Source organism: Copadichromis virginalis, linkage group LG13 (assembly GCF_057382275.1).
Source record: "Copadichromis virginalis isolate Kocher_CV1m ecotype Utaka linkage group LG13, C_Virginalis_male_GT1.1, whole genome shotgun sequence".
In the NCBI taxonomy this organism is placed as follows: domain Eukaryota; kingdom Metazoa; phylum Chordata; class Actinopteri; order Cichliformes; family Cichlidae; genus Copadichromis; species Copadichromis virginalis.
In genome coordinates this window covers 12,298,925-12,326,663 of record NC_140630.1, presented here as the reverse complement: position 1 = coordinate 12,326,663, position 27,739 = coordinate 12,298,925, and the positions used below count along the sequence as shown (strand labels likewise).

General features: G+C 39.5%; 2 protein-coding genes across 5 annotated transcripts in view; one reads left to right on the top strand and one right to left on the bottom strand.

Annotated features, from left to right (window-relative positions):
• phactr2 (phosphatase and actin regulator 2) overlaps window positions 1-5,346 on the top strand; it is a 41,859-nt gene extending 36,513 nt beyond the window's left edge. For all 4 annotated transcript variants that reach the window (XM_085477333.1, XM_085477336.1, XM_085477335.1 and 1 more), the window contains 2 exons: window positions 737-813; window positions 3,175-5,346. In XM_085477333.1, the coding sequence (XP_085333459.1) occupies window positions 737-813; window positions 3,175-3,190 (93 nt within the window). In that variant the 3' untranslated portion in view covers window positions 3,191-5,346. The remainder of the gene's footprint in view (window positions 1-736; window positions 814-3,174) is intronic.
• Window positions 5,347-15,824: 10,478 nt separating this feature from the next.
• sf3b5 (splicing factor 3b, subunit 5) lies at window positions 15,825-17,945 on the bottom strand. Its single transcript, XM_085477332.1, has 2 exons — window positions 17,817-17,945; window positions 15,825-16,461 (listed from the first exon to the last, which is right to left on the bottom strand). Exon 2 carries the CDS (start codon window positions 16,433-16,435, stop codon window positions 16,175-16,177), a length of 261 nt encoding a protein of 86 aa, XP_085333458.1. The 5' UTR covers window positions 16,436-16,461; window positions 17,817-17,945; the 3' UTR covers window positions 15,825-16,174.
• Between the last annotated feature and the right edge of the window lie 9,794 nt (window positions 17,946-27,739).

The following is a 27,739-nucleotide window of genomic DNA, read 5'->3' as shown; positions in this document are numbered from 1 at the left end:
CCACATCCAGTATATTCAATTTTAGGATATCTTCTCACATTCAGAGGGCAACAGGGAAAACGATGCATGGACAAACCAAAGTAAACTGTCTGCTTGCACATTTGTACAGTGAAATCTCCGTCACCAGTCACACCGCAGACAGCCTTGGAGACATATAAATTATTTCTGATCGCACAAATCTAAACTCATTACTGTCAAATAAAAGAATGGACAGGCAAATAAAGCAAGCGACGTCTAACTAAATCCTTAACAGCTTTAAAAATAAACCTCCGACTTCACAGCATCACCTGCACAACCAGGTCAAAAAATGGATGTACTTGATGTTACTGACGACAGACAAAACAAACTTTTCATGTAAGGCTTGAGGGAAGAGTCGGTTACAAACATTACAATAAATCCCTTTAAAATCATTATTTTATAAGTTAAAATGAATGAGAATAATCATTTGTGCTGCTGTGTAATTTGCTCGATTTTTTTAACTCATATACTATTAGTTCCGACTACTTCCCCGAAGCAAAGACTGTAGCTCTGCAGATTTATGGAAATTATCTGTAAACATCTTAAAAGCTCCAAATGAGAGCGCTTAAGCATCTGAACATTTCACATTGAAACAGCTCAAAGGCATCATGAGCTTACTTGGAAAAGGTGATTGGGGTGGGGGGGCACAGTTGGCCTTGGTCTTCTAATGATGTTATTTTCTGTGTGTGTCTTTGTATGTGTGTGTTCTGCCCCCCAGGCTGCTATCCGTAAGGAGCTGAATGAGTTTAAAAGCCGAGAGATGGAGGTTCATGAAGACAGCAAACAGTTCACCAGGTACTTAAGCGGTCAATGGCATTGACCATTTAAGCCGACTCTGAAGCTTTATTATCGCTTTATCACAGTAAATGCTGCTGTTTATTAGTCACATTGATCAATATTTATATTGTTCTAGTCCCACATTAAAGTCACGATATACTCCTGGGTCGACTCCAGTTTATTTACCTCAGGCAATAATTGACAATAAAGGTTAGGTTCCCTCTCTCATTTGTTATTTTATCGGTGTGCCGAGCCCACCAAAAAGAACTTATAAACCTTTCAATAAAAACACAACTAGCGCAAAATGTTTCAATATTTGTTTACATCCTCTTTCTGAACTTGTGAAATTACACGGGCTGGAAATGGAGGAAAAGCAACTTGTGCACAAACATAGTCCACATGCAAAAGTCCTCAGAGGGGATGCCTTACCTGCAAATTCATTACAAAAGTCAATATAATGAGATGAGAATGAGAACACGTGCTTTAAGAAGACAAAGTTAAAACTGAAATCTTTCCAAAAGTATGTTTTGTAAAGAAATTTAAAAAAGAAAAAGATGAGCAGAACGCTTCCTTTCTTTTGAGTCTGACAATGGAAACATTTGAAGGAAGGTCCACGATTTTCATTTTCCTTTGAGAAATCAATGAAATGCGTCATTTGTTCTACGATGCCCAGAAATGTTTTTCCTTTGTGCCATATTTTTGAAGAGGGAAAAAAAACCCTGTAGACTTGTGCTTTTCTGCAAGATTTAAATCTATTGTTAAAACACTTCAATTAACAGCACGATTAAAATGCACCACCACCATTTTCGTTCTAAAGCCAGCAGCCGCAGCTCAAAGATAGAGGAAACTCGTGTTTGACTGTTTTTGCCTGATAACACGCTGAAACGTAGCAACGGTACATGATAAAACAATGTTCATATTATAATCTGTCTCACTCACAGTGATGTGAATAAGTTTCTTTCTAGAGTCCAGTGAAAAACTATCTACACGATTACTGCTTCCTTAGGAATTTAGAGGATAAGGAGCAGCCAGGCTGAAAATCAAATGCACTTGATGAATTGATCATCAACAAAGCAGAAGTTTGCTGGTGTGGAGCATTCAGATGTGTGTTAATAACACAATCTTTCATAGAAATTCACCTGAAGATTCACATGAAAAGACCCAAGAGCTACACCTCAGACTCTACAGGTCTCAGCATGTTAAATGTTGAAGTTCATGACAGTACCTTTAGATAAAAGCTGAAAAAGTATGGCTTGTTTGGAATAGTTTCCAAGAGGAAGCCTCTAAAAGAACATGGCTTAGGTTTCCAAAGTTGCATCTGAACAAACCAAAGGACACACTGTCTTTTGCAAGGGAGCAGAGTGGCATAGATGTTTGGATACATACGCAGCACATGTTTGTAAAAGGAATCTGAACCAGCTGTCCGTCTCAGCGATGGAGGAGTGAGAATTTGGTCTTGAGTTAGCATTATAGGGTCAAATGTGAAACCATCTGTCTGGCAGTGTAATTGGGTCAATGCAGCAAGACAATGATCCCATAACATTCCTCCACAATGATGTGACAGATTGATAAAATCATACAGAAAAACAAGTGTTCAAGTTATTGCTTCTAGGTAAGCATCAAGATAAGTTCAATGACTTTTAAAGATGATTTAAGATGGTGAAATGCTTATTTAATGGTTAGTTTTTCTATAGGACTGCACATAATCCTTTTTCTCACATGACTATTTTTTGCTTTGTGGTCCTCGGGATTCCCATATGCTTGTCTGTCATTCACCTAGGGACCATTTTTGATCCGACAACACCACAAGGATTACGCAGATCAATGCGGCCCTGACAGCTTAATGCTTAGCCATGTCTTCATTTCATTCTCATTCTGTTATTTGATGCCTCGACTATGTAAAAAGATATTACTATTAAGTGTCTACAGTCAGCAAATAACTCACCACAAACTGCTGTTACCGACTGTCTTTGATCACACAAACTACTCACAATGTAGCCTGACAAAGCATTTTGTAAACACCCACCTCCTGGAGTTAAAGATGCGGTCTGTTATGTGTGTTGGTTGCTTTGAATTCAGATGAGTAATTTATGTTTCTGTTAAAAAAAGAAAAATACAAGTTTGAAATTCAAATGAAAATTGGCAGCCCTAGTGTTCACTGAGCTTTGGTTTATATCGACAGCAGTTGGTTTAGTGTTTGAGGATTTTTCAAGATCTGAAAAGTGATTTCAGATGCAAGTTTATTCCCAGGTACTGTGCAGGTTACTACTCGGAGTGTTAGTAGGAATTGCTAATAAATGACAATACATTCATGTATTTCTATTATACTGTCTGTGTGTTTCTTCTGTTGTAAATAAACCTTTGTGTCTGTGTTTTCAGATTTCATCGGCCCTAAGTCTCCTCAATGCCCCGTCGACGTCAGCGCCACAAGCTCTCTGGTCCACATCTCCCAGCAGGCTCAGCTCAGTCCACTTCACTCTGGAACTCAGTCGACCTTTTTCACAGCGGACTTTTTGTCTTGTCACAGCAGGAGAAGCACAGGTGTACTTTACAACATTTAAACGTGGCTGTGTGTCGTTCAGGTTAACCAGTTCCAAAACCTTGGATGTGCGCTCATACTTTAGAAGAGCGATTGATAGGAAGGTGACACTCGCTTCACCTGCATTTTTCCTACTGAAGCACATCGGAATATCTTATGTAAAAAAGCTCTGTTGCCCCCGATGAAACTTTTAAGTCTATCATAACATCTGTGTGTGTTTCTTGGCACCCATAAAACATTTGCACATATCCAATGTCAGGATAGTGGCGTGTATTGTGCTCAGAGTAGATTTATTTATTGTAGAGTATCAGAACCAGCTGGTACACAAAATATTTTGTGTATTTCTTTTTTTTTTTTTTTTTTTGTATGTATGTTTTTGGTCAGCCCTGTTGTAGTGAATGTGAGTGTACTGTAGAGTTTGTGTCCTTACCAGGGTATGCCTTGTCAGTAACTGACAAATGGCCAAATATGGGCAACTTCCTAGTACAGGAAGTGGGGTTGATTGGATAGTTTCATGCTGATGTCAGTGCCTATGTCACAGATCACAGGAGAGGAGAGGCAGTTTCCTCTGCTCAGATGTTCCCCTCAGAGATGAATCAGAAATACTGCAGTTCATTTTTTTAAAAACATGCTTTAAGTTCTGCCACTAGAGGTCGCTGTATCCTAAGAGTTACAGAAGACGACGGTGCACATAGCTGAAGAATAACCACAAGTGTTATATTTAAAACTGCTAAAGCTGAGGGAGCCACCTGAGGCTTTAATATTGAAGTGCAAATCCCATTCTGGCCACTTCTAATCCCTCAGCACACTTTCCTGATGATACATGATGATAACATATCATCATGTATTCTCTGCTGGGTTATGAACCTCTAATCACAAAGTGCTGGGCTAGCTGTTTAGGAGATGTACTCATTGTTTTCTTACTAGTTCTATTACAGGCTTTTGGCTGGGGTGCTTTACTTGGCTCTTTATTTGGTGCCAAAGATAAAGCAGGAACCTGATCGTATGTAGGTGTTGGAACGCTTACAGCATAGGTGTCAAACTCTGGCCCGTGGGCCAAATTTGGCCCGCAGCCTACTTGCATTTGGCCCGTGAAGCCATACCAAATTACTATCAGAGCTGGCCTACTGGTATTATACAGCTAATATATATATTGTTTAGTATTAAGCTTTGCTTGTTCCATATTCAGTTTTTCAGCAAAACGTGTTTGAGTCCATAAGAAAAGATTCATTCTTATATCTGGAGGAATAAATATATTTCAATAAATATTAACGTTAGCCCGCGACTTTGTTACAGTTTTGAATTTTGGCCCACTGTGTATTTGAGTTTGACACCCCTGGCTTACAGGTTTCATTTTGTTGGGTGGACTACGTAGAGAACAGGCACTGAGAGGTTCAGCACTAGTAATGAACGGCCCTCTTCTTTCAGAGAGTGAAAGAGTGCTTTAATTTTCATTTCCTTGAACATGCTTTTGCAATTTAGTCAAGTGACTTTATTTTTAGAACACATTTAAAAAGAAGAAATGTTGACATGAGTGCTTTGTGACTTTTGTGATTATATCTTTACATCTAGCTTTAACATGCATCTTGAATCCAGCAAAATTACCTAGTGTCATTACATGTTTTTTTTAACCATGAATCAGGTTTATTTGATGGATTTGTTCCACTTTTTGGAAAGTTAATTTCCAGCCATGGTAATTATTTCAATAAGAATCATTTTAGATCATTTTACAGTTTTGGTCAATCATTGGGAAAATGTTTCAACTTTCATGTGGTTGAATAGATGCCATATTTAACAGAGTCAAGAGGATTTCCTTTGTTTAAATGTGGAGCTATGAAGCATCTAGTGTGTGGATTTGTGATTTTTTTTTTTTTTAGCAATCTGGCTCGGGTGGTTTGGTAACTATTGGATTTTGGGGGATTTGTGGATTTGCTGACTTTACGTGCACTGCCAGATACTTGAGATGCATGTTTCGGAAAAATGTAGAGGATCCATTAAAAGTGTTTTCTTTCTCCGAGAATGCCAGAATCTTTGTCTGAGCTTTAGTAATATTTTTGTCCTATGCCTACTCGAGAAGAGCGGAGATGTTGGCTGTCGAGTGATTGACAGATAGAGCTTGCTGACCTCCAAAAGACGGTGTTCTTATAATAGAGCCCCAACCTCCACAAACACTCGTCATTCTTCCAAATAGTAACTGAAAAGGGCAGATTGATTGTTTCCACTTCTGAATGTGCGGGGGTTGTAAAGTGAAAAGATGTATAGCAATGAAAAAGAAGCAACAGTATTCATGTTGATGTCTAAGTTGTTGTTCATATATATATATATGAATATACATATATGTGTGTGTACTGTACAGAATGTATATCAAGCATGTGCATACATTGGTATGACTTTTACTACCAATATAATATGATACAACTTTTATGTGAATGTTTTAAAATCAAATTGTATTGGGTTTTTTTTTTTTTTTATATTTTTTGATACCATCTCCAGACACTGATAAAGAAGTGATTACAGCTGACCTGAAAGTGGTGCTTTTTAATCAATTTATCAAGCACAGTCTTTAATAATAACCTACCTATTTCATACGTAGACAAAGATAATGATCTCTGGGAATATCCGGTTTTGGATTTATTTCTACAAATATCCACAGTTCTAATCTGCACAAACTAGAAATCCTTTACATAGGAATAATAATCATACTTGGTTTTAGATATTTATATATAAAGAGAGAGAGTGTGTATTATATATGTAAAGTTTACATATGCTAATTAGTTTGGAAATAAAAACTAGCAGCTGAAGAAAGGAAGTAAATATGAGTTTGATCCCTTACAGTCTGCCTGGGTGTGGCTCCAGCACAGGTGAACACGGTATACACCGTCAGCCAAAGCTGCAGTCAAATACCCAGGAAGTTTGAGCTTTTATTACAAATTAAAAGTCATACATCCAGTTGAGTTAGAGGCAAATTGATGTTTTGGTTTTTTCTAGGTTCATAAACATATATTATCTCTCGCATGAGAGGCGTCTTTGGAGGTGGTCCTGAGAGTCTTTACTGCTTTCCATTTATCTCAGAAGTTGGATTTGCATCACTCCCGAGTTGAGCGTGTTCCAGTAGTAAAGTCGGAAAAATAGGATTTGTGATCAACGCATTCATTCTGAGTTGGAAATCCGACTTTAGGAGAAATTCCATTTTCCAACTTTAGCTTGAACATACTATCTAACCTACCCTGCCAACGGAGGTGTTGGTAGGGTAACATGAGCCAAGATGTGAATCAAGATGTGGTTCATTGGGGTCACAAGTGTGTCAAGGTGTGAGTGGCCCAGGTGAACTTAATAAATTGCGTAATGGGAGGGTGGGTCAACAACTCTCACAACTATCTCCAAGGTGATGACCTCGGTAGGGGCACACTGAGTAGCCTAACCCACGTTATTAATCATTTACAGCCTGTATACAGTCAAATAAAATTACAATTAAACTGGTTATTCAGGGTTATCACTCATTATGTACCAATTAGGAAAAGCTTTAACTGTTATCAAAATAAATTAAAAACTTGGAATTTCTTAGCATTTACTCAAAGCTACATTATAGTGTGTTGTACGTAATTTTAGCAATTTATACACTCATCAATCACATTAGAGCCTCCTGTCTAATCATGTGTAGGACCTCCTTCTGCTGCCAAAACAGGTCTGACTCATCAGGGTATTGACACGGGACCTTTTGGGATGTCTTGTGTTGTCTGGCATCAGAACATTGGCTGCAAATCCTTTAGATCCTGTCGGTTGCAGGTTGGAGGTGCCTCGTTACAACACACCCCACAAAGGTCCTGTCGGGGTCTTGAGCTCTTCGTTGTGTTCCTGTAATTAGTTTTTGTTGAGTTGCAGGGTGCATTGTTCAGCTGGGAGAGGTTCCTGGCAATAGTGGGTTGTGAAGGCCAGAGTCCAATATTTCCCAGCAGTACATTGAATTATAACAAGATGATCAGTATTATTCGCTTCACCTGTTAGCAGCTTTTAATGTTGTGGCTGATAGGTGTACATATCAGTGCTAAATATAGAGGTTAAAATGAAGCATTACCAAATGAGAATATTTAGAAACCTTCTCCAGGCAAAAGCTTAGTGTTATCGCTTTTAGAACGGCTTTTTAATATTGAAACCGCTTCCACCGAAATACTTGCGTGGAATATCAACAGCATTTATATCGTGCAAAAATCCATATTTCTATCCGAAATTAGGAATGTGGGTGTTAAGCTATAACCACTTAATTCATCAGGATTCAGGACGAATCATCTAAAAACGTTGATGGGTGCCATCTGTTTCATCTCATCTGTACGGCAGCTGTAAAATAAACAGTCACGTTACCCAAAGAAGCTGCAAGCCTACCCCACATTTCCCAGTGTTAATAGTGATCGTGGAAAACGTAATAATAGTTAGACTGCATTTCAGAAGGTATTTCTCTATTTCTCTTGACAGCCATAGTGGCACTTGTTTTTCCTGGGCTGCTACTGTTTATTTGTAATGCTGTCTACTTCCCCCAGTTCATAAAAATGTTTACATTGAGAATGTCTCCTGCTGGTGGTGCTTGAAGCTTCCTTTATTGCTTCCCGAATGTAAATCTATACTTCAGACTGGAGCCACAATCAGACTGCAGTCAAAACCACCCCTTTTTTCTTGAACATGTAATCTTTTCTTGACCATGTGAAAATAAATTGTAATTTGCTGCAGTTTAGCAAATATCATGCTATAAATCTGATATACAGTAATGTATAAACTGTCAGAGTAATGAATTTACTTTGTGCTCAGAGCAGCAAAGGCTGAGGAGAGGATATTTCACATGAGCTCCAACCACCTTTACGCTGTTTGACATTAATAATTCATCTTTGAAGTTGTACTACAATGTTATATATCCCAAAACAGCTACTGTTGTGTCCAAACTGTGTATAGTGTTTTTGTATATAAAGACTTAAACAAAAAGGGTTTTTTTTGTCATTGTCTTTTTTTGTCGTGAATAATTTTATCACTGAAGTAAGATCACAACTGTTTTTTGTCTGAGAACAGGGACACCCAATACTTTAGTTGGTATACCTATTATTTATTTGGCACTGCCTTAATTCTTTGTGGCATAGATGTAACAAGGTGCTGGAAACAGTCTTCAACTGTTGCCTCAGTTTTCTGTTCTGGTCTGACAGGAAGGGCCCTCAGTGAGGTCTGCTGCTGCTGTAGCCCTTCTGCTTCAACACTGGCTTCTCCCTTCAGAGATACTCTTCTGCACATCTTGGTTGTAACCAGTGGTTATTTCAGTAACTACTTGAAGCAGTCTGGCCGTTCTCCTCTGACCTCTGGCATCAGTAAGTAATTTCAACCCAGAGAACTGACGCTCACTGGATATTTTCTCTTTTTTCGACCATTCGCTACATCCTAGAAATACTTGTGTGGGGAAAAAAGCTAATCTGAGAGAAATATGAAATTTCTTTGCCGGAAAGAAAATAAATGTCACAGGTTTGGAATTTAAGCATGTATGTGTTCATACATGCAAACGTTTCAGAGTTTTTAATGAAGGTATAATTCATCCACCGGATATAAGTCTAAATGAGAGACAGCAAAGTGGTGCCAGCTGAGAGAATTACACCCTGTTGGTCAGTAACCGCCTCCTGCTCTCTGACCATGAGCTTTCTCGCCAGCATTAAGTGATGTCTGGACCCAGACAGCCTGCCCTGCAGGGAAGGCTTTTAGATGTTGTATATTACAGGGAAATGTATGAATAAAGAAGCGTTATGCAAACTGTGCATACAAAGTGGAACAGAGGAGCTCGGAGATGCATCAGCAATAGGCATCCGAAAGCAATGCATTTGCACATACCTCACAAATATATTAGGATAATATGTAATTTCATTGAAGCCCCATAATTTTGCATTGCTGTCCTCTTGCCAGCTGTAGTCCCTGCAGGCAGCATATTTTCAGAGCCCACGAAGGTTGCGTCTCCTAATTAACTATTCAGAGACGCAAAACGCAAAGAGCACAACACTCAGTGGGGTTTTATTTTTGAATATGTTACATAATTTGTGGCAGATTTCATAAAGTTATTGAAACGCTGACTGCCCCCCCCCCCCCCCCCCCCCGTTTCCATTAAGGCTACAAAGAGCAGCACTGAGAGAAATTTACCATCTATGATGCACCTAAAAGTGTGGCAATTAGTGCCAATTAAGCTTTTTTTGGATATAAGAAAAAAAATCTAGAAAGCTCAGCTCACCTCATTTCATCATCTTTTATATGGCTTTGTTTGGATAAACTGCCAAAGATGACAGCATAATTACACTGACTTAAGCTACTGGGTTACAAAAAGGTCCCATCCAGCTCAACGACAGTATGTGCTTTCAAGAGTTTAAATATGAAGTGGGTGTAATGAAGTTGGATGTGCAGAAGAGGACAAGAAAATGCGAACTGGTGATGGAAGGAAACTGGGGTCAAAGAGACCTGGATGACAGAAGTGATAATCATTTTTATAGAGCACAGGAGGGCAGCAGGAAAACTGTATTACCTGGTGCCTGTGTTTGAAAGATACTCCTGGTACACAGTGATCATAAACCTCCTCTCGTTTTATCTTACACACACACACACACACACACACACACACACGTCTTACTCATGAGAACTGATGCTTGTCTCTAAAATCCCTGCTTTTATCTTAGACTTCTTTATTGGCCACAGCTGCATTTTTTCAACCTGAACTTTAAACCTAAACCATAAATCTAAACTCAGCCCTGCTTTCTGAGAGTAAAAAGTTTCCACGTTTTACTAGCTGTAAAATACACACACACACAACAAACAGCCCACTTTAATGAAGTTTCCCAGCCAGGACAGGAAGGCACTTTTATCCCTGGAGGTCCTGACTGTAATGCAGTCTGCTCAATTGGAAGTTGGTGGATTAGTCATCGGTCTAACACTCGCTGACGTTTCAAAACATATGATTTTGTTTTTGTTTTTGCTCTGTTATACTGTTCATATTACAGTCATTCTATTTCTCAAAGTATTTCCATTCCTTTCAAAAATGAGGGAAATGTTATAAAAGAAACATCACTACAGACTTGAAAGTAATATGAGCAATCCTTTTTGAAAGGGTAATTGGTTGGTAAGAAGTGTGGGTGACAGGTGAATTGTAATTTGCTTCAAATTGCATTTAACTAAAGGATGCTTTAAGGAGAACTTTCACGGCACAAAAGTGCCTCCAGAACTGTGCAGACCAGAGATCTTTAATTATTTTCTTCATACAGAAACCCCTTTTTTCTTAGTAGTGCCATTTTTCTGGGTGAATTCTGTTCTGCATTTATTTTTTGAATATGATTTTGCACCACATTTGTGCCTTCTTCACACAAAATATTCATGTGTTTTTCCACTGCTGGAGAGTCATTAGTTGCTGTGTTTCCACTCCACTGGTAAGCCTATCTGAGAGGGCAAAGATGAAGAAAGAAAAAAATGGAGTGTAGTAGAGGAGAAGGGGAGGATGCGATGTAGTTTGCAGGAAGTGGTTCGAGCAGTAAAGAAGAATCGGTGAAGAGTTTAGTGAAGGAGAACAGGATAGCACAAGGGTTAGGTGGTGGGTGGCCATGTGGACAAAGATAATTGAATTTGTGGAGAATTTATATTTGACGAGGGTAATTGTGCTTCCTGAACCTTTGCACCAGTGTGTAATCAGAGGAGAGAGCAGATATGGACGAGTGGCCAAACGAAGAGCTCGCATCAGCATGAACACAGAAAGGCCAAGTGGTTTATTAACAAATGCTATTCAATGTGTCAAGCTCCATTTGTAAATGCAAACACACGGTGCTGCCAGTTTCCAGTTTCCACTCTGACTGTGATTTGCAAAGAGTCATAGGGAGTAGAATTAATTGCCTCAACTAGACCCTGCAGGATCTTGAAAGGTTACCTAGCTGAGGCGAAAACGAGTGGCCGCACGAGATTCGATCAATTGATTAGCTGTTTAGCTGCGAAATGTTCAAGTGGGCCTGCATTTATTGATCAGTGGCATGGAAGCTCACCATAAAGAAGAGAGTTATTGCAGTGCAACTGCATTAAATGAAGCAATTATTTGATAATCTACATCAATCAGTAGCCCATTGTAGTAAAATCAACATAACAATGGGTTTAGACACCGGTGGTGGTGACGCTGTATGATGGAAGTCTGCATGCATATGATGTGGAACAGGACTTCTGATGAGCTGGCTCTGAGGAAAACTGGGGGTGAATGAGGTGGAGGAGGACTGCATCCATTGACACTGAAGTGACAGCTGACAGCTCGACAGAAAGAAGCCGTTTTAAGATTTGACAGCAGTGCAGTGACTTGCTCGTTGACAAAATCGAATGTGACGAGTTAGATGTGGGAAGAGAGAAAAGGACAAAAAATAGCTTTCTTTGTGTATTTTCACCAGTTACTTGATAAACAGAAATAGTTTTGCATTTCCAGCATGATGAGCTTAAATAAAATAAATCAGTCCAGTTGAAATATTATTTGAGAAATACTTTCAAAGGATTTGAATCTTTTAACTGAAGCTTGAATAAAGTGAATATAAAGCAACACAGGGGTTCTGGTTCTTCCTTAAGAACTGTTTCCAACAGTATGACTGCCCCATCTGCCCAATATACATGCAGATTAGTCTGGAGAAAAATCAGTGCTTCTAGTCTGGTAAGACATACAGTATAATAGCATGAAATAAAAGAACCCTTAACTATTTAGGCAGAATGGGTTTAGCTATCACACCCAGTTATGTGTTTGGGTGATTACACTAAAAGCATTAGTGTCTCAGTTTATGGTGTGTTCTGCCAGTTTCTTTTTCTCTTTCACATTTGGACTTTTGGGATCAACAGAGTAATTTTCTGACAGGTGTAAAATATACTGCTAAAAATAAATAAATTAAAAAAATATCTGGACTGGGTAATGTGTTAGGAATAAAAGGGATGCCACTTTCTTTGTTGGAAATGAAAATTGTCAGCCTACAAAGGGTTGACAATGTCAGGTCATACTCCTAATGAGACAACAGACGGCATCCTGGGGGATCTCTTCCGAGTTGTGGACCAGGGCATGGCTGATCTTCTGTGGGTGCAACCTGGTGGCGTCGGATGGACTGAAACAAAATGTATTATTGGATGCAGGTCAGACGAGGAAGGGGGCCAGTCAATGGTATCAATTTTTTCATGCTCCAGGAACCGCCTACTCTCGCGGCGTGAGGCAGACTGTTGTCATGCACCAGGAGGAACCCACAACCCACTGCACTAGCACATGGTCTGACGATGGGTCCAAGGATTTCAAGAATACCTAACCAAAGTCATAGTGCTGTTACCTAGACTTAGTGCAACCTTCCATAGATATTCCTCCACAGACCATTACTGACACACCACCAAACAATCATGCTGAATGGTTTTAAAGACAACAAATTAATGAATCCAAATCGGCAATCCTCTTCTTTAATCATTCTGAAAGAACTTTCTACCACTCTTTTCAGCTCTCCCAAAGTAACTACCCATCTCCTGGAATCTCCCATGTGCTTTTGAGATTGTGCTCAGGGACACAGCAAACCTTCTGGAAATTGCACATATTGACGTGTTGGATGCTGGAGGAGTTGGACTACCAGTAGAGACACTAGCCCTAGTGCACCTGTTGTTAATTTAATGAACACAAAGGCAGCTGAAACTGATTAACAACACTCTCTGCTACTCAACTGACCAGATCAATATGCGAGAGGTTTGATTGAATTGATGCTACACTCTGATTAAAAAGTGTTCCTTTTATTTTTTTTCGAGCAGTATATGAAATATTTCTGATTTAGGTCAGCTGGGGCATTTTTGTGTGGAGTCTGCATGTCCTGTCTGTGCCTGTGGCCATGGTGTCTGGGCACTGCAGCTTCCTCACAAAGTCCAAAAACAAGCATGTTAGCTTAACTGGTGATTCCAAATTGGCCATAGGTCTGAATTTGAGAATAAATGTTCATCTGTCTCTATGCTTTAGCTCTGTGATGGGCTCAGTGTCTAGGATGTACCCTGCCTCTCTCACTCCCTGTGACGCTAGTTGGCTAAGAAGTGCTGGATGGAAGTCTGAATATTTTATTTGTCCAATAAATCATCCAAGTATTTTATTTTTTAATATTATGCTCCATTCATTAACTAGAGGATTTATATGAGATCATGAGAGACAGTTTTTGCTCCTTGTTCATAATGAGTAGAAGATGAGTGTTCATTATGACCTTGTAGCTGTCATGGTGAGGATTTAAGACTGTTGGCAGGCAGGCTTGAGTATTTATGGTCACTGTGACAGACTTGGAAAAGAAAAACAGTACACAACAGCTGTATGCTGCTTTCACATTTTCTTACTGTGTGAACAGTTTTCATCTGTGCTTCAAAGCAATTTCTTACACAAAACTGTAGTGACGTAATGGTACAAGAAAGGCTTTCTGTTAAATAACATGTTTTTCTCAGCACTGACAAAAAACCTTGTGATGGTGCTCAGTGCTTTAGAAGATGCTCTGATAATTTCTCATAGCTGCTGGTGATTTAAAAAATACAAATAAAAAATGAATGTGTCATTTTTATAATTGAAAACAGGGCCTTCTTTCAGGGTGCCTCACATACATATTCGATATCGGCTGTTCTTGAGATCACACAATCATATGATACAACTAAACAGAAAATTGAGAAGCAGACAATTATTTATGGGCTCACGTCTTGCATAGTCAAGCATTTTATGTGTTTCGCATGCGTGTGTGTGCGAGACCGCACACCAACAAAACCTCACGCAGCTTTCTCGCCTGACTTGGCAGCGCTGTCTCCCCGAGTCTGACAGTGAGGACAGATGGCAAGGACTTACCCCACCAAGAAAGCCTCCAACACACAATCTCAGCCATAATACACGACACAAAAACTTCCCTGGCACCTCCTGACTACTATCACAGTCCAACAATGAGTCATGTTTAGCGTCCTCTCCCACCAACTGACTGTGTGCGCAAATTTGGATGACAGCATACTTTCATGAACCACCTTAAGTCAGCAAGTGAAACCTCAGCCCCTGCTGTGCCTTTCTGATTGCTCCCCAAGCAAAGTCCTTGTATCGACCGCAGCATCACACATAGACTCGACTTTAACAAGCCTGAGGCAATTAGTTTTATAAAAAATCTGATCCCATGGTTGGTGGCATAATAAACCCACACTCCTTATCAAAGATCCAAATTCATTCTCTGGAAAAATTTTTTCTTAATGTCTACCCTGACCACCGCTGTTGAGCTGTGCTACAGAGGTTTTTTCTGCACCTGCTTGAAAAGTTCATTTGAAATCTGATCACTGTTACATGCTTTTCAGAATTGTAAATAAAAGGTAGCAGACAGAATTTTAAAGCTCAATTAACTATGAATATCACATATGTTCATTGACAAAATGTTTATATATATAAAAAAATATAGCATGCCAAGTCTCAGTCACGGACAGCTGATCTTTGTCGGCTCAAGTGTGTGTGCGTTGAACACGAATTAGAAAACTGGTCAGTTCTGTTTTTGTAGGCTATTTATCACCAAGAATATTCAATCAAGTCATTTTGAGCTCTCTGATTAGGCTTTGGTTGTGTAATACTTTGGAAAACAGCTACATTGAGTGATTAAACATCAGGAAAGGATGTTTGGAGAAACTTGGCTGAATCTGAGCACACACAATGCTCTTGTACACTTCTCCATTCAACCTGGTGATTACAATACTATTGTTCCAATTCTACTGGCAACCATGTATGCTCGTCCCATAACGCGGTTTACAGATAAGGAGGGTGCTTTGCACAATGAGCTGTTTGTTTTTCGCTTCACTTTGTTTTTACAATTTTATTCCATTATAATCAAAGCTGACTTTTCCTTCTTCACAGTGCAAATGCTCCCCCACAAGATCTGCTAGCTTGTTCTCTATCCCTTAGTTCTCTTTGTAAACCGGCTTACCTTTTCATATCTAAAAGTTTTTTCCATGACTAGGTTTAGTCAAATATCTCCTGTGCACACATTTTTCTTTTTAATGTGAGTGCCAAAGTACAAAAAAACAAAAACAAAAAAAAAAACCTGATTCAGTGGAAACATAAATCCTTCCACCAAGACTCTGAATGACTTGGACATGAGCTGGCTTTCACAGCAACTACTTTCTATCCAACAGAACAGCTACAGGTAGTGTGGGAGTGTAACAGAAAGCACTTTCCACCTGATGAGCAGATATTCTTTTTGCACAAATTGTTCTCACTCCCCCTGTTGTGTCACAGGGATGAGCGGTAACCATGCCAAGAAACATTGGAACTGCTGTCCCTTTGTTGCTGCCCAACACTGTCAATACTAAATCAGTTTTTATTGGGTACAAACTTTTTTTCCTGATTTTTTTTTTTAAACTTACTGTATAAATTACTACATTGTAAATCACAACAGGTCAATGAATCCGAACCATTGGCCATTAAATCTAAATTCATGTAAATGCAATCAACAAGTGCTAAAATAGAAAAAGACAAATTTTAATGAAATCAAGAATACATCTCCATCCTTTAATGCAAACACATGCAGATGAAAGTACTACACCTTATACCTGCTTTCTATTATGTCCTCTGGTACATGTTCAGCTGTTAAAGCACTTTCACCTTTAAACAACTGTTTAGAAAACTGTGCTGGGCAAGAAAATATTTTGTTCTGGTCCATATAAAACCAAAAAAAAGAAAAAGTCTTCTCTTCTATAAGTACACAACGAATCCAGTAATGGTGGAGTCAAACAAGGATGCAGTAGCAGTTTTAGCTGGAATATTTTTTGTTTCTAACAAAAAGCATCCACTGCTCACTCCAGTGTGATCTAGGCATCATCAGGTTTATCTGCTGGTGGTCCACATGGCTGAAGCATCTTCTCCATCAGGTTGAAACGAACACGCGCTTTACTCTCGTTCTCAGCCACAGCAAAGTAATTCAGCAGGTCAAAATGTCCCATGTAGGAACAGTAGGAATCACGATGCTGATTGACCAGCCATTCCCACTTGCTGGTGTCGGCGTGTCCTGTGCCGATATACTTTGATTGAAGATGCTCCAGCTGACTGTGGATGTTGTAGCGGTCTGTCATTCTTGCTGAGATGAGTCCTGGAGGCTCTAGACAGGGGAAGAGATGAGAAAGAAGTTAGAATATAAATACAAAATAAATAAATTAAAAAAAATATATATGCAAAGATGGATCACACAATGAGATAACAGGCTAAAGACTTTAAGATGGGCTATTAATCAAAGTCTGTATTCAATTAGAACTATAGCTTTTAAAGAAATTAACAGAAATGACTGCGACTGTGCTTTTTGTCTTTTAACAAAGGGTGAGGGTTCATATTTTGCCCTATTCTATAAATCCAGTGAATCCCCTTCCTTTGCACTGACACAATTTTGCCTCGCACTAAACACCCAGTGTTCCCTTCAGGTTTTGGCAGGTCAGCTCAACCAAAATGATATAAAGAGAGACTTTTTGGTCATCAAAACGAAAACCAATTCAGCTGTTTGGAATAACTTTGATTTTAAAAAGTGACAAAGAACAAGCAACACATTTTCATCATTGTTTAAAAAGCTCAAAAGTCTTACCAAGTTAAAGAATTGCAAGCTTAATACTGAGCTAAAATAACCATGATTATTGTGTTACAGTATTTTTATCCCTTATCCCACATATTGAGACTGTGTCCCACATTTTCACTGGCTCTGGTTTTCCAAATATAACACAGACAGTTTTCTAAGGTCTGGTTTTCATCCAGTGGTTGTTAAGAAATAGGAAGAGGTTGTCACCATCGATGAAGTGCAGATAAAGGTCCGATTTAGACTTCTGTGGGCATTCTTTTTAACGTCTACGACACAACCTACGTAAGTCGCCGACCTCGTTGCTGTCATTGTGAATTTTGTTTTAGTAACAGTGTGGTCGTGTCCTGATGTTTTATATTTATTGCCAGCCATGGTAGAAACAAAGACTCGTTTTCTTTACCATCCGTTGTGCTTCTGAGTAAAGTCACATAACAAAAGCCGATTGATTCGGAGCCAAAATAAACACAATTTTAACCCGTTTAAGGGCTTGAAAGTATAGGGACCCATGAATGAAACGCTATCTAACAGCAACAGCACATGTGGACATCAGAAGAAACGTGCAGCTAAAAAGGAGACGTTCAGACGGAGAAGTTCAGTCATGTAACCTGAATATTTTTCTTGTATTTTGTATTTACGAGTCAAGCAATGCCACAACAAATGTTAACCCGATGAGTGATTATACTACTCTGAAGCAATTCAAACTTTATTTAAATTTGAAGTAAAAAGATTTCTATGTAAACAGAGAAATTCCTGTTAATGCTAATGTGAGGCTAATTAGCCAGTGTTAGCCTATTCACCGTATCTGTCAACTGCTCTCTAAATGTTCCTTTTAAAGTTAATATAATAACAAGGAAGACATTTTTTAAGTTGAAAATAGAAAGGATACTTACATAAAATGTCAGGAATTCAAACACGAAGGTAGGAGATGTAAATAAATTACACGACCGTCTCCAACTCAACACAGCACCACGGAGCGATCACTTCCGGTTGGTTCGCCCAGTAAAATGAACCGGAAAGGAACACAGACTGTAAACTCTGCGTTTCTCGTGTACATCTTAAACCAAATTTTAGGCGAGTGGCTCCTCGTATATATATATGTATGTATATGTATGTATGTATGTATGTATGTATGTATGTATGTATATATATATATATATATATATATATATATATATATATATATATATATATATACGAAGGTGCAATCCATTCACTTAACAGAAAAAAACTGTTGTTCTCTTAACCCGCAGGTAATTATATAATTTACAGAGAATAACAATAAATACATACATACTTACATAAAGAAACAAAACATCAAAACGTGACCTGTGTGCTTCTATTGGGATTTCTGAAATTTTATACAGTATATGAGGCAATGTTTATTTTACAAAAAATAAACAGCGGGGCACTGGCCCAGGATCACATGTTTTGCAGCTACAAACAAATGAAAACATCTGCTTATCATAGGTTTAAGCCTAACATTTAGTATGTAGGGAATAGTAAATAATGTGCACATTTGCAATGTAATGCACGCACACACACAATTAATATTACATAATAATAATAATAATCAGTCATATAATAGGGCGATCGTGGCTCAAGAGCTGGGAGTTCGCCTTGTAATCGGATGGTTGCCGGTTCGAGCCCCAGCTTGAACAGTCTCGGTCGTTGTGTCCTTGGGCAAGACACTTCACCCGTTTCCTACTGGTGGTGTTCAGAGGGCCTGGTGGCGCCAGTGTCCGGCAGCCTCGCCTCTGTCAGTGCGCCCCAGGGTGGCTGTGGCTACAATGTAGCTTGCCATCACCAGTGTGTGGATGACTGGATGTGTAAAGTAATTTTCAGAAACAAATTATTGATCGACAACAAATTAAACTGGATAAACTGTGTCATCAGTCTGTTTAAAGCCCGGTCTATTATTGCTGACCGTGACCCCCCTCTCTATTCTGATTTCAAATTAATGCCTTTTAAAACGACATATAAGGGATGATTTGCACCAAGAGCAATCGATACTCTGAATAATGAGATGCTGTGATGTGTTTTTATCGTTGTATTGAAGTATTGTATATGTATATGTATGAATGTGGGTTCATTTGAAGCAACTTGATTGGTTGATTTATGACTTGGTGAAACAAAGACAATTTTCCATTGATTTGGTTAATAAAGCTATTCTATTCTATTTAATCATATAGACTGGGCTCTCGGGCACGGACACCTTTGCTAGAATGTCAGCGATGTAGTAGCTCATCCACCTCATGATCCATCATAATACAGAGGTTATTGTATTGTGTGAGGTGCAGAAAGAAAGTTTTGTTGTCACTGGCTGGCTTTATTGCAGAAACTCATAAGAATTGAAATCCACTGAGAAGTCAAGCAGGCTTATAAACATGTGGATCCAGGACAAATTAATGTCATTTCACTAAAACTGGACCTCCAGGAGAAGCAGTAATTCTTGTGAAAATGGAAAAATGTCCATGAAACAACAACTGTAACCTTGACATTGACAACGAGAACAATTTCAGTGAAGAACCATCAGGTGATCACTGTTTTACTAAAATCTGACCAATAGTCCAATTCAGTTTATTTATGTCATGCCAAATCACAATAGTTGCCTCAAGGTGCCTTTTATTGTAAGGTAAAGACCCTCCCACAATACAAAGAAAACAGCTTTATCACAAAGGAAAGTTTTAAGCCTAACCTTATAAGTAGAGAGGGCATCTGTCTCTCGAATAGTCGAATGGGAGGAGTGATTCTTGTGAATTGTCGGAGCAAAGGATAACAGGGGCCTTGCCATTAGCTGTTTGACCCAATTAACTCAAAATGTGTTTGTCTCTGTTTGTGTTGCCTGTTTTCTGTTAAATTGCCAAATTTCTCTGTATGATGTTCTGTGGCTAGGTGCAAAGCAGTTATAGCTTAACCACAGACATTAGCGTTATGGCTAGGATGATGAGCAATATTCCAGGCTCACCATTTAATTTTGAGCCAAAATCACCACATTTCTGAAATGTTTACTTATATTTTTGTGAACAGTTGGGCTCTATTCTCGTTATATAACATTAGATAATACTAGTGTGGCAATACATGTGGCACAAAAGTGCATGGTTTGCCTCACGGCAAGAAGGATTTCAGTTTGAATCCCGTCTGGGGCTGTTTTTGTGTAGAGTTTGCAGGTTCTCCCCATGTGGGTTCCTCCCACAGTCCCAAAATAAACATGGAGTTAAGTATACTGGTGCACAGCTGCAGTGCTAATTTTTTTTAACACAGTTTTGAAAATAAATCTGAGAGCTGCTGTTTTATGCTGATATTTGGACAACTAAAAACTCAAGGTACGGTTTACGGTCATATCTACAAGTTGCTGACTCTAACTGACATTCCTTGGACTTTGGTGCCTGTGTTACTGCTATTTTATTCCTGGGGAATGTTAGTGTTTAGTCACAATGGTATTGGACACTTTAACTTTTTCACCTGACAATAAATGGATACATTTTATGAATACATAACAGGCTGTAATTTATCCCAAGGGCAGTGTGAATGTCATTAGGGTCCCAACTAAAGAAACAGAAAGGAAATAAACGTCGAGACTTCTGGTATCTGTCGCATTCAGATCATTTTCTGGGAGCCATGAAGGTCTTGTAAAAACTATTACTACATCTACTATAACATTTTACTGTCTGGCTGAACATTGTAAAATGCTTCTTTGGGGAAAACAATTTCAATCCAACATTTCTACAGAAACTATGAGCACATGACTCCTCGGCTTCATTAATTTTAATAGTTTTTGTGCATCTCATAGACTGTGTTCATCTCTAAGGCGTGATAACAGAAAGATGTGCGTTGAGGTTACCCGAAGGTAATTTTAATTTTTGCAAACACATTCTCCTGAGAGTTATATTTATTTTTATTACCAAACTTATTTTCAGTCCCAACCCTTTTAAGATAACATACTGCACTTTGGATGATTACCTGAATTTTTCATGTTCTTTATATTTTCAGTTTGGTTGGTTGTTTATAGAGCTGAGTCATCTCTTTATTACTGTTCTGACACTGCCGTGGTCATCTGGGTAGCTGCAAAAATTGGTGTTTGCTGGTTTTACCCAAGAATGTTTCTGCTTTTGATCCCAGGAGCCGTATATGCAGCAATGAGTTGGATTTCGGCAACATTTAGAAATAACTAGAAATCTGGAAGAAATCACTGGAAAAACAGAATAGTGCCATCAAAGTTACATTCCTATGATGTGTCAGATCAGATCAGTATTTAGATACACAAAAGCGTTTTCCATGTTTTAGGACCATTTCATTAAGGTTTATTTTTACATTTGATTAAACTACAGAAGACAACATACCACATTGAATTATGTCCCATGAGGACTGCTCTTCACTATCAACAGTCTAGCTCACTCGTTCTGTAGAAAAATATCTGATGAAAATAACGTTGCATGATGGATTATAGCAATAAAACAGGAAGGTGCATTTATCAAACTGAACCCCAGGGATGATATTCTCTTTTTTTTTTTTTTTGTCTGTCCTGTTTGGCTCTTTTGCCATCAGAATTATTGTCTAAAGGTGAAGAAAGATGCCCAACGGATTTACTTTACCAAATGGACCGTCCCAGCCTTGCCGTAATGGTCCATTTGATTCACCCTTTATTGTTTATTTTATTTTATTTTTACTTGTTAAATATGGGACAGACTGGGGAAAAGAAAGGGGAGAAAGAAAGAGGGAAAGAAAAACAGCGGGGAAGAGGGACGGGGATAAAGGGCAAAAAACAAAAAAAACAACAAAATAAGCAGACAAAAAATACATATATCAATCACCTGGATCACCTGTTGAGAAAGAAAAAAGAGAAAACAAGCAGAAGAAAGAGAAAAAAAAGAGCAACATAATAAACAACATCACGATGATCTATGTGAATATAACAGTAAATACTAAATATTAAACATTATTTTGCAGCACGTAAGATCGACAGCGCACAGTGTGCTTTGAGGTAGGAGCCAAAAAGGGTGTAGTTTGTGTTTGTGAGCACCCGTGTGTACACCTGTGAGCATGAGCGCGCTTGTATTTAAAAGGTTCCTTTATGTAATGATCTGTTAGAGGGTGTAGGGAGCCACAGCCCCGTCCACCAGGGCATGAAGCAGGTATGGAGGAGATCAAGACTCCAGACATCCAGAGGCCCTCAGAACACAAGAGACGAAGGAAGACCAACAGAGGGGCAGCCGCGCCACTGTCCCAGAAAGAGCTGAGGAGAACCCCAGGCTCCAGGCCCCGACAAGCAGCCACCAAGGAGTGAGCCGGTGTGTACCCGGATGCCCATCCCTAGACACAAAGAACCACCAACGCACCGATGTCCGAGGGCGTCTGCCACTGGCAGGGGAAGTGGTGGGGGGAGATAGGCCTCCAGAGAGGTGACATCTGATACCCGACCTGACATATGGACACAGACAAACAGGCACACACAGATACAAACAACCATTCCCACCCTCATGCTCTCATAATTACTCAACACTCACCCAACGTGGAGACAGACATAGAGAAACACTGTACACACAATCACACTCCCCAAGCGTACTCTAAGCCCCAGGTCTAGGTACCCTTGCCCCCGGAGGGGGAAACTGCACCAAGACCCAGGTAGTGTTACCCTTTTCCCTGGGGTGGAGAGAAGCAGACCGCCCCGGCTCGGCAGTAGCAGGGAGGCCCCACATTCCAGACCCCAATCGGACGGCCAACTCCTCCTCCCAGCCCCCCTGCTCCAGCAGGCCGCAGAGAACAGGGTTGTGAGAAGACTCCAAACCTCCCTCCACCCGCTCATTGTAGTGTTGATGCATGTGTGTTCTAAGTGCATTTAAAACCCAGGAGGGCATGGAGCTACCTGCCAGAGAGCAGCAGGTAAGCGCATAGCCCCTCCTGATAGCCCTCAGTGTCTACATGTATTTAAAATTGGGAGGTGGGCAACGATGCCAGGGGTGAGGTTGTACACCCTGATGGTCTTTTGGAGTCCGTGTGGCGTGCCCACCCCCAAGATCCTATATGTATGTGTAATGAGAGTGTGAGTGATGTGAATGTCTAAGTTGTGGGATAAAATTGAGGCACAGGCAGCTAGAAGGGGACAGAGGGGGGGATGCCTCCCCTGCACCCTGGTGACACACCTTTACCCCAAGGCCCTGCATGTGTGGGTGATTGTGGTGGAGCGGGAAGAGGGAGGCAGCTGGAGATGGGGAGGGAAGGAAGGAAGGGGCAAGTGACCCCTCTCTGGGGCCAGCTCCCCCGCTGAACCCCAGGGATGATATTCTCAACAGCACATCCTGGCAGAAACCACTGGTACGGAAAACAAAGCCGGGTGACACCTTAGCTGTGGTGGAGATGGGATGTTGTTGACATTGCTTGTGGCTTTGCATATAACAGAGAAGCATGCAGAGTTTAGCAAAGCTGAAGGATAAAAACTCTCCAGCCTCTTGAGACTCTAATCCCTCGGTATGAACTGAATGCAAAATAAGTGCAGCGGACTGTTAAAAGGGTTTGGCGACAATGTGAATAAAGGCATGATTATTATGCTCAGTCTTCTGGTGTCCGCTTGAAGGTGCAACAGTGAGATAGAAGGTGTAGAAAAATAGGTGCCGCCAATAAAGCCTGTTAAATTATTCCAGTCTGTAGCACTCTGTTGTTCAGTATTCAACAGTTTTCATAACCTGCACTGCATTTTAAGTGGACAACATACAACTGAATATAATATAATATTTATATAAAAAAAACTTTGTCTGAAAAAAGAGCAGAATTTAACAGAAATAGTAAAGAGGTTTAAGAATTAGGGTTTTTTCAGTTTTTTTTTTTTTTAAAGAAATTCCTTGGTAATCTTTGTTGATTGACTGACAGAGTGGTGTAGTGGTTAGCACTGTCACCTCACAATAGCAAGGTCCTGGGTTTAAATCCATTCTGTGGTCTTTCAGTGTGGAGTTTGCATGTTGGAGAAGTGGAAGAAGATAGGTGGATAACAGATCTGTGTTACCAGAGGATAAACTTAGACTGCAATTAGTATGAGAAATAAACAAGCTAAATCTACTAACAATAAACAAGCCTCAAAGCCCAGTGCCATAATTATAATAAACTGGGATCTGAAAAAATGAACTGACAAGCAAAGCAATCATTCATTTGACTTGTCTGATCTTGATGTGTAAGAAAATGCAACAAAGCTTTTTCTAGTCCAAGTCACTCACTTTTATCTCTTCATGTGTGAATTTCAGAAGTGCTGGAATGATTTTTTTGTTGGAGGGTCTGGTTAGAGAGCAAACCTGCGCAATTTATGCAGAATTTTTATGTATCCACCAGGAAGACCTTGATGTTAGAAAGTGTGTCAAGTAGTGTTGAAAGTTTCTTTGTAGCTGGTATTACAACATCTGCTGAAAAGCCCTTAATAAAAGTCCCAAAGTGTGTAACTGTCTTGCAATGTGTGGAAGAAAATGTCATGCAAGTTTTAAATAATGGGTGCTGTAAATATATGAAAAGAAATTATATGAGTACAGACAGATTATATATGTGTTTCCAGTAGTTTTATGGGTTTTTTTGGCTTTCCAATCAAAAACAAAAAATATGTAAATTTTTATCCCACTCTGAGAAAGTTACACCTATGGCAAAATAACAGCTGCTGGGATGTGATAATCAAACTTTGATAGCCAATCTTTTAGTGAGCTGGGACCTGGAAAGTGCAAAGCAAAGCACTAGCGGAGAATAGGGTAATGAAATCAGGTGGATTGATGGGAATATTACCTGACTGGATGGTTCCCGTGCCCCACAGTCTCGTTGAGTAACAGCATAGTAAGAAATGGAGTCAGCGATATTTCCATTGATTTAAACCCGGGCTCATTCCCAACCACCGTGCACTGGAGATAGACAGGGAAGCACAAGAAAACTACACCCTGTTGGGTACTCAGAGTCGTGGTTGGTTGGAGGACTGACAAACGGAGGCAACTTATTGGTCAGATGACAAACTGCCCACTTTTTGCTGGATGGCTGGTTTATTGGCAACTAGAGCCATAAGGTGGTGGCAGTTTTGTGGGACTCAGTGGTCTGTCACGCTGATTTGCTTAGATAAGCTCGACCAGCTGGCTGTTTTTTTGCTGGCTTGCTCTGTGTCTTTCCTCCATGACTTTCATTTCCTCGCCACACCTGAGATTCTGACTGTGGCATCTGGCTCTCACCCTCCCTATGTGCTGTGAGCCATTGCAGTAAAATGCTATGTTCCTCTCCATCAAATGAGGAGAGCCAGCTAGCCATTTATCTAAGAGTGTGAAATGGCCTGAGGAAAGCACTGCTCTATGAAAGCGCAGAGGAGCGCTGGGGTATCAAGGCCTGAAGGACTTAAATTGGATTCGACACAGCCCCGAACACACAAACTCACTCCTTTTTGACCCTCCTTGTTTGAGATTTCATAACAGATTTATGTTTTTTGCTGCTATGAAACAAATGAAAAATAAAGTCATTAGTCTTTCTATTTCTTACATGCTTCAATCATGCAGGAGTTTGTTATTAGAAAGCAGCACATGGTTTTCCCACCAGGTAAGCAGGTAAGACTGCATGACTCTGAAACAAATAGAAGCCATATTTAAGTAAGTAAAAAATAGTTTATTTCACTAATGAAGCCAAGACTATTGGAGATGATGCGATGCAAGTCTTTAGTCTAAACAAATTGAAGTTTATTAATGAGACCATAAATCTCAGTGAAGGCTTATTAAAGAGTAAATGTTTGTTTTGCATTTATTTTGTCTTTCATAAATCTTCTATTTCTCATAATAACAACTCATAAAAATGTCCCCTTGTTTATGTTTCTTGCTCACTATTAATACAAAAGCAACCATTTACATGGGTGGATTACACATGAGACATATTTCTTTTGGATAATCCACAAACATAAACGTTTAGCATTCAAGAGAAAGAGAAAGCTTTCTGTTTGTTTTACTAAATTGAAATGTTCGCGTGCATCACAAATATCTTATCAAATTTGTCCAGTTTTGAAAAAAGATTATCAGAAAGAGTGCATTTGCATACATAACTTATCAGCTCTCCCCTGCATGCACAAGCGCATATTAGGTTTCCAGACTGGAGCATGAAATAGGTCACGGTATTGTGTTTTTGTATTATTTTATACAACACAGACCCTTGATTTTGTCCCCAAGACAAAGGTTTAACCTTTTAAATATCAAGTTATTAAACTTGGATTTTGGGGGATTAGGTTTGTTTTGGTTGATTGGCTTTCCATATGGAAAAGGGCAGATTCACAACATCGGGTCTGGGTGAGGTCTCGGTCTCTGCAGGAAGACGGGACAATCACTGTCACTTCGTAATAATTTCTATGACAGGATAAATCATGCTGCCAAGTCCAATAAGGCAATGTCTGGCTCCTGAGCAGCCGCTTACATGACAAGATGGGGTTTGAAGCATCTATGCAGCAAATACATGCTGTGAATACTTCCATGCACTTCTGAAACCATGATGATGTGTACAACCCTCGTGCACATTACACAGACATGCTAAGACTGAATGGAGTCTATATTGATAAAAATTTTTGAGCATAGCTGTATTTTAGACAAAAAAGTGATGTGGCAATCTGGGACATCTTTCCAATATGTTTGGAAATAGCCTCTCTAAATCATTTCTTTTTCTTTTTTTTATGCAGCTATCCAGACAATCAGTCCCAGAGTGAGCAAAATGAAATGCTGCTGAAACAGTTTTCAGTCCTTTTAAAATGCCCTGTTTTACTTTCCCTTGACACTTGGTAACACATATTACGCCATACTGCACCATATGTCAAGCGTGTGCCCTCTTGCTGAGTGAGAGCACTGCAAACGAAATGCACCTGGCCATAATCAGGCCCAACAGCTGAGAAAACTATCATTTCAAATGTACAAGGGAGACACAATAGATTTTAGATGGTTTTCATTTGCATGTGAATCCTTGAACATTGAATAACATTTAAGAGAATTACAAGCAGAATTGCTAAAAAGAAAAAAAAGATAAAAAAAAAAAAACTTTAACAGCACTTTTTATTGTATTGGGGAAAAAAAGAACAAATACATGACCACAACACGTGCTCGCTGAGTGTTATTAATATGTCAAGCTTACAGGGCACTTGTGGTGTTATTACAGCAGACTGAAGGAACATACCAAAGAAAAAAAAATGCACCACATAGTTTTTAGCCACTGCTGCAGTGCACAAGTGCTCATAGGGGACTCATTACCCATTCCTCACATACAGGTACAAATTTGGCAGCGGTTCCAGACTTTTGAAAAAAGATGCCGCATGATGACACCCACGTTTGCTTCCTGACTACATGTGCTTTCCTGACTCATTCACATTTTCTACAACCAGCCAATCCTCTGCCTTCTGCTTCCACTGGCACGTGCATGCCCAGCATCCGCGAGTGGTCCTGGCGTTAGTGTTTTCAGGCATGTTAGTGAATGTAAATTTCTTCTGAATGTGTGGATGTATAGCCTTATGTTGAAATCTTGTCATTTTTAAAAGTTAACATCACTCTGAGGTGATGCAGCACCCAAAGGCTGACATGTGAAATTTCCAAATGTCGCAGCAATATGTTTATAGATTATCTGGTGATAAATTATAGTGGTAGGAGGTAATGCGTGATTAATGGGAGAAAACACTCCAGCTGCTGAATGTGAGTTACAAATGTATTTTGTATAGTTCATTTTTCCTCATGATCTGTTTCTGTTGTCAGTATTTGTATTTGTCTCTGGGTTCACAGACCAGCTGCACTGTGTTTAATTTGAGTGTGGAAAACATTCTTGTTTTTGAATACAAGGAAGACTGGAA

Excerpts from the sequence above, each read along its gene's own strand:
- sf3b5 (XM_085477332.1), bottom strand. The coding sequence starts at position 16,435 with ATGACAGACCGCTACAACATCCACAGTCAGCTGGAGCATCTTCAATCA.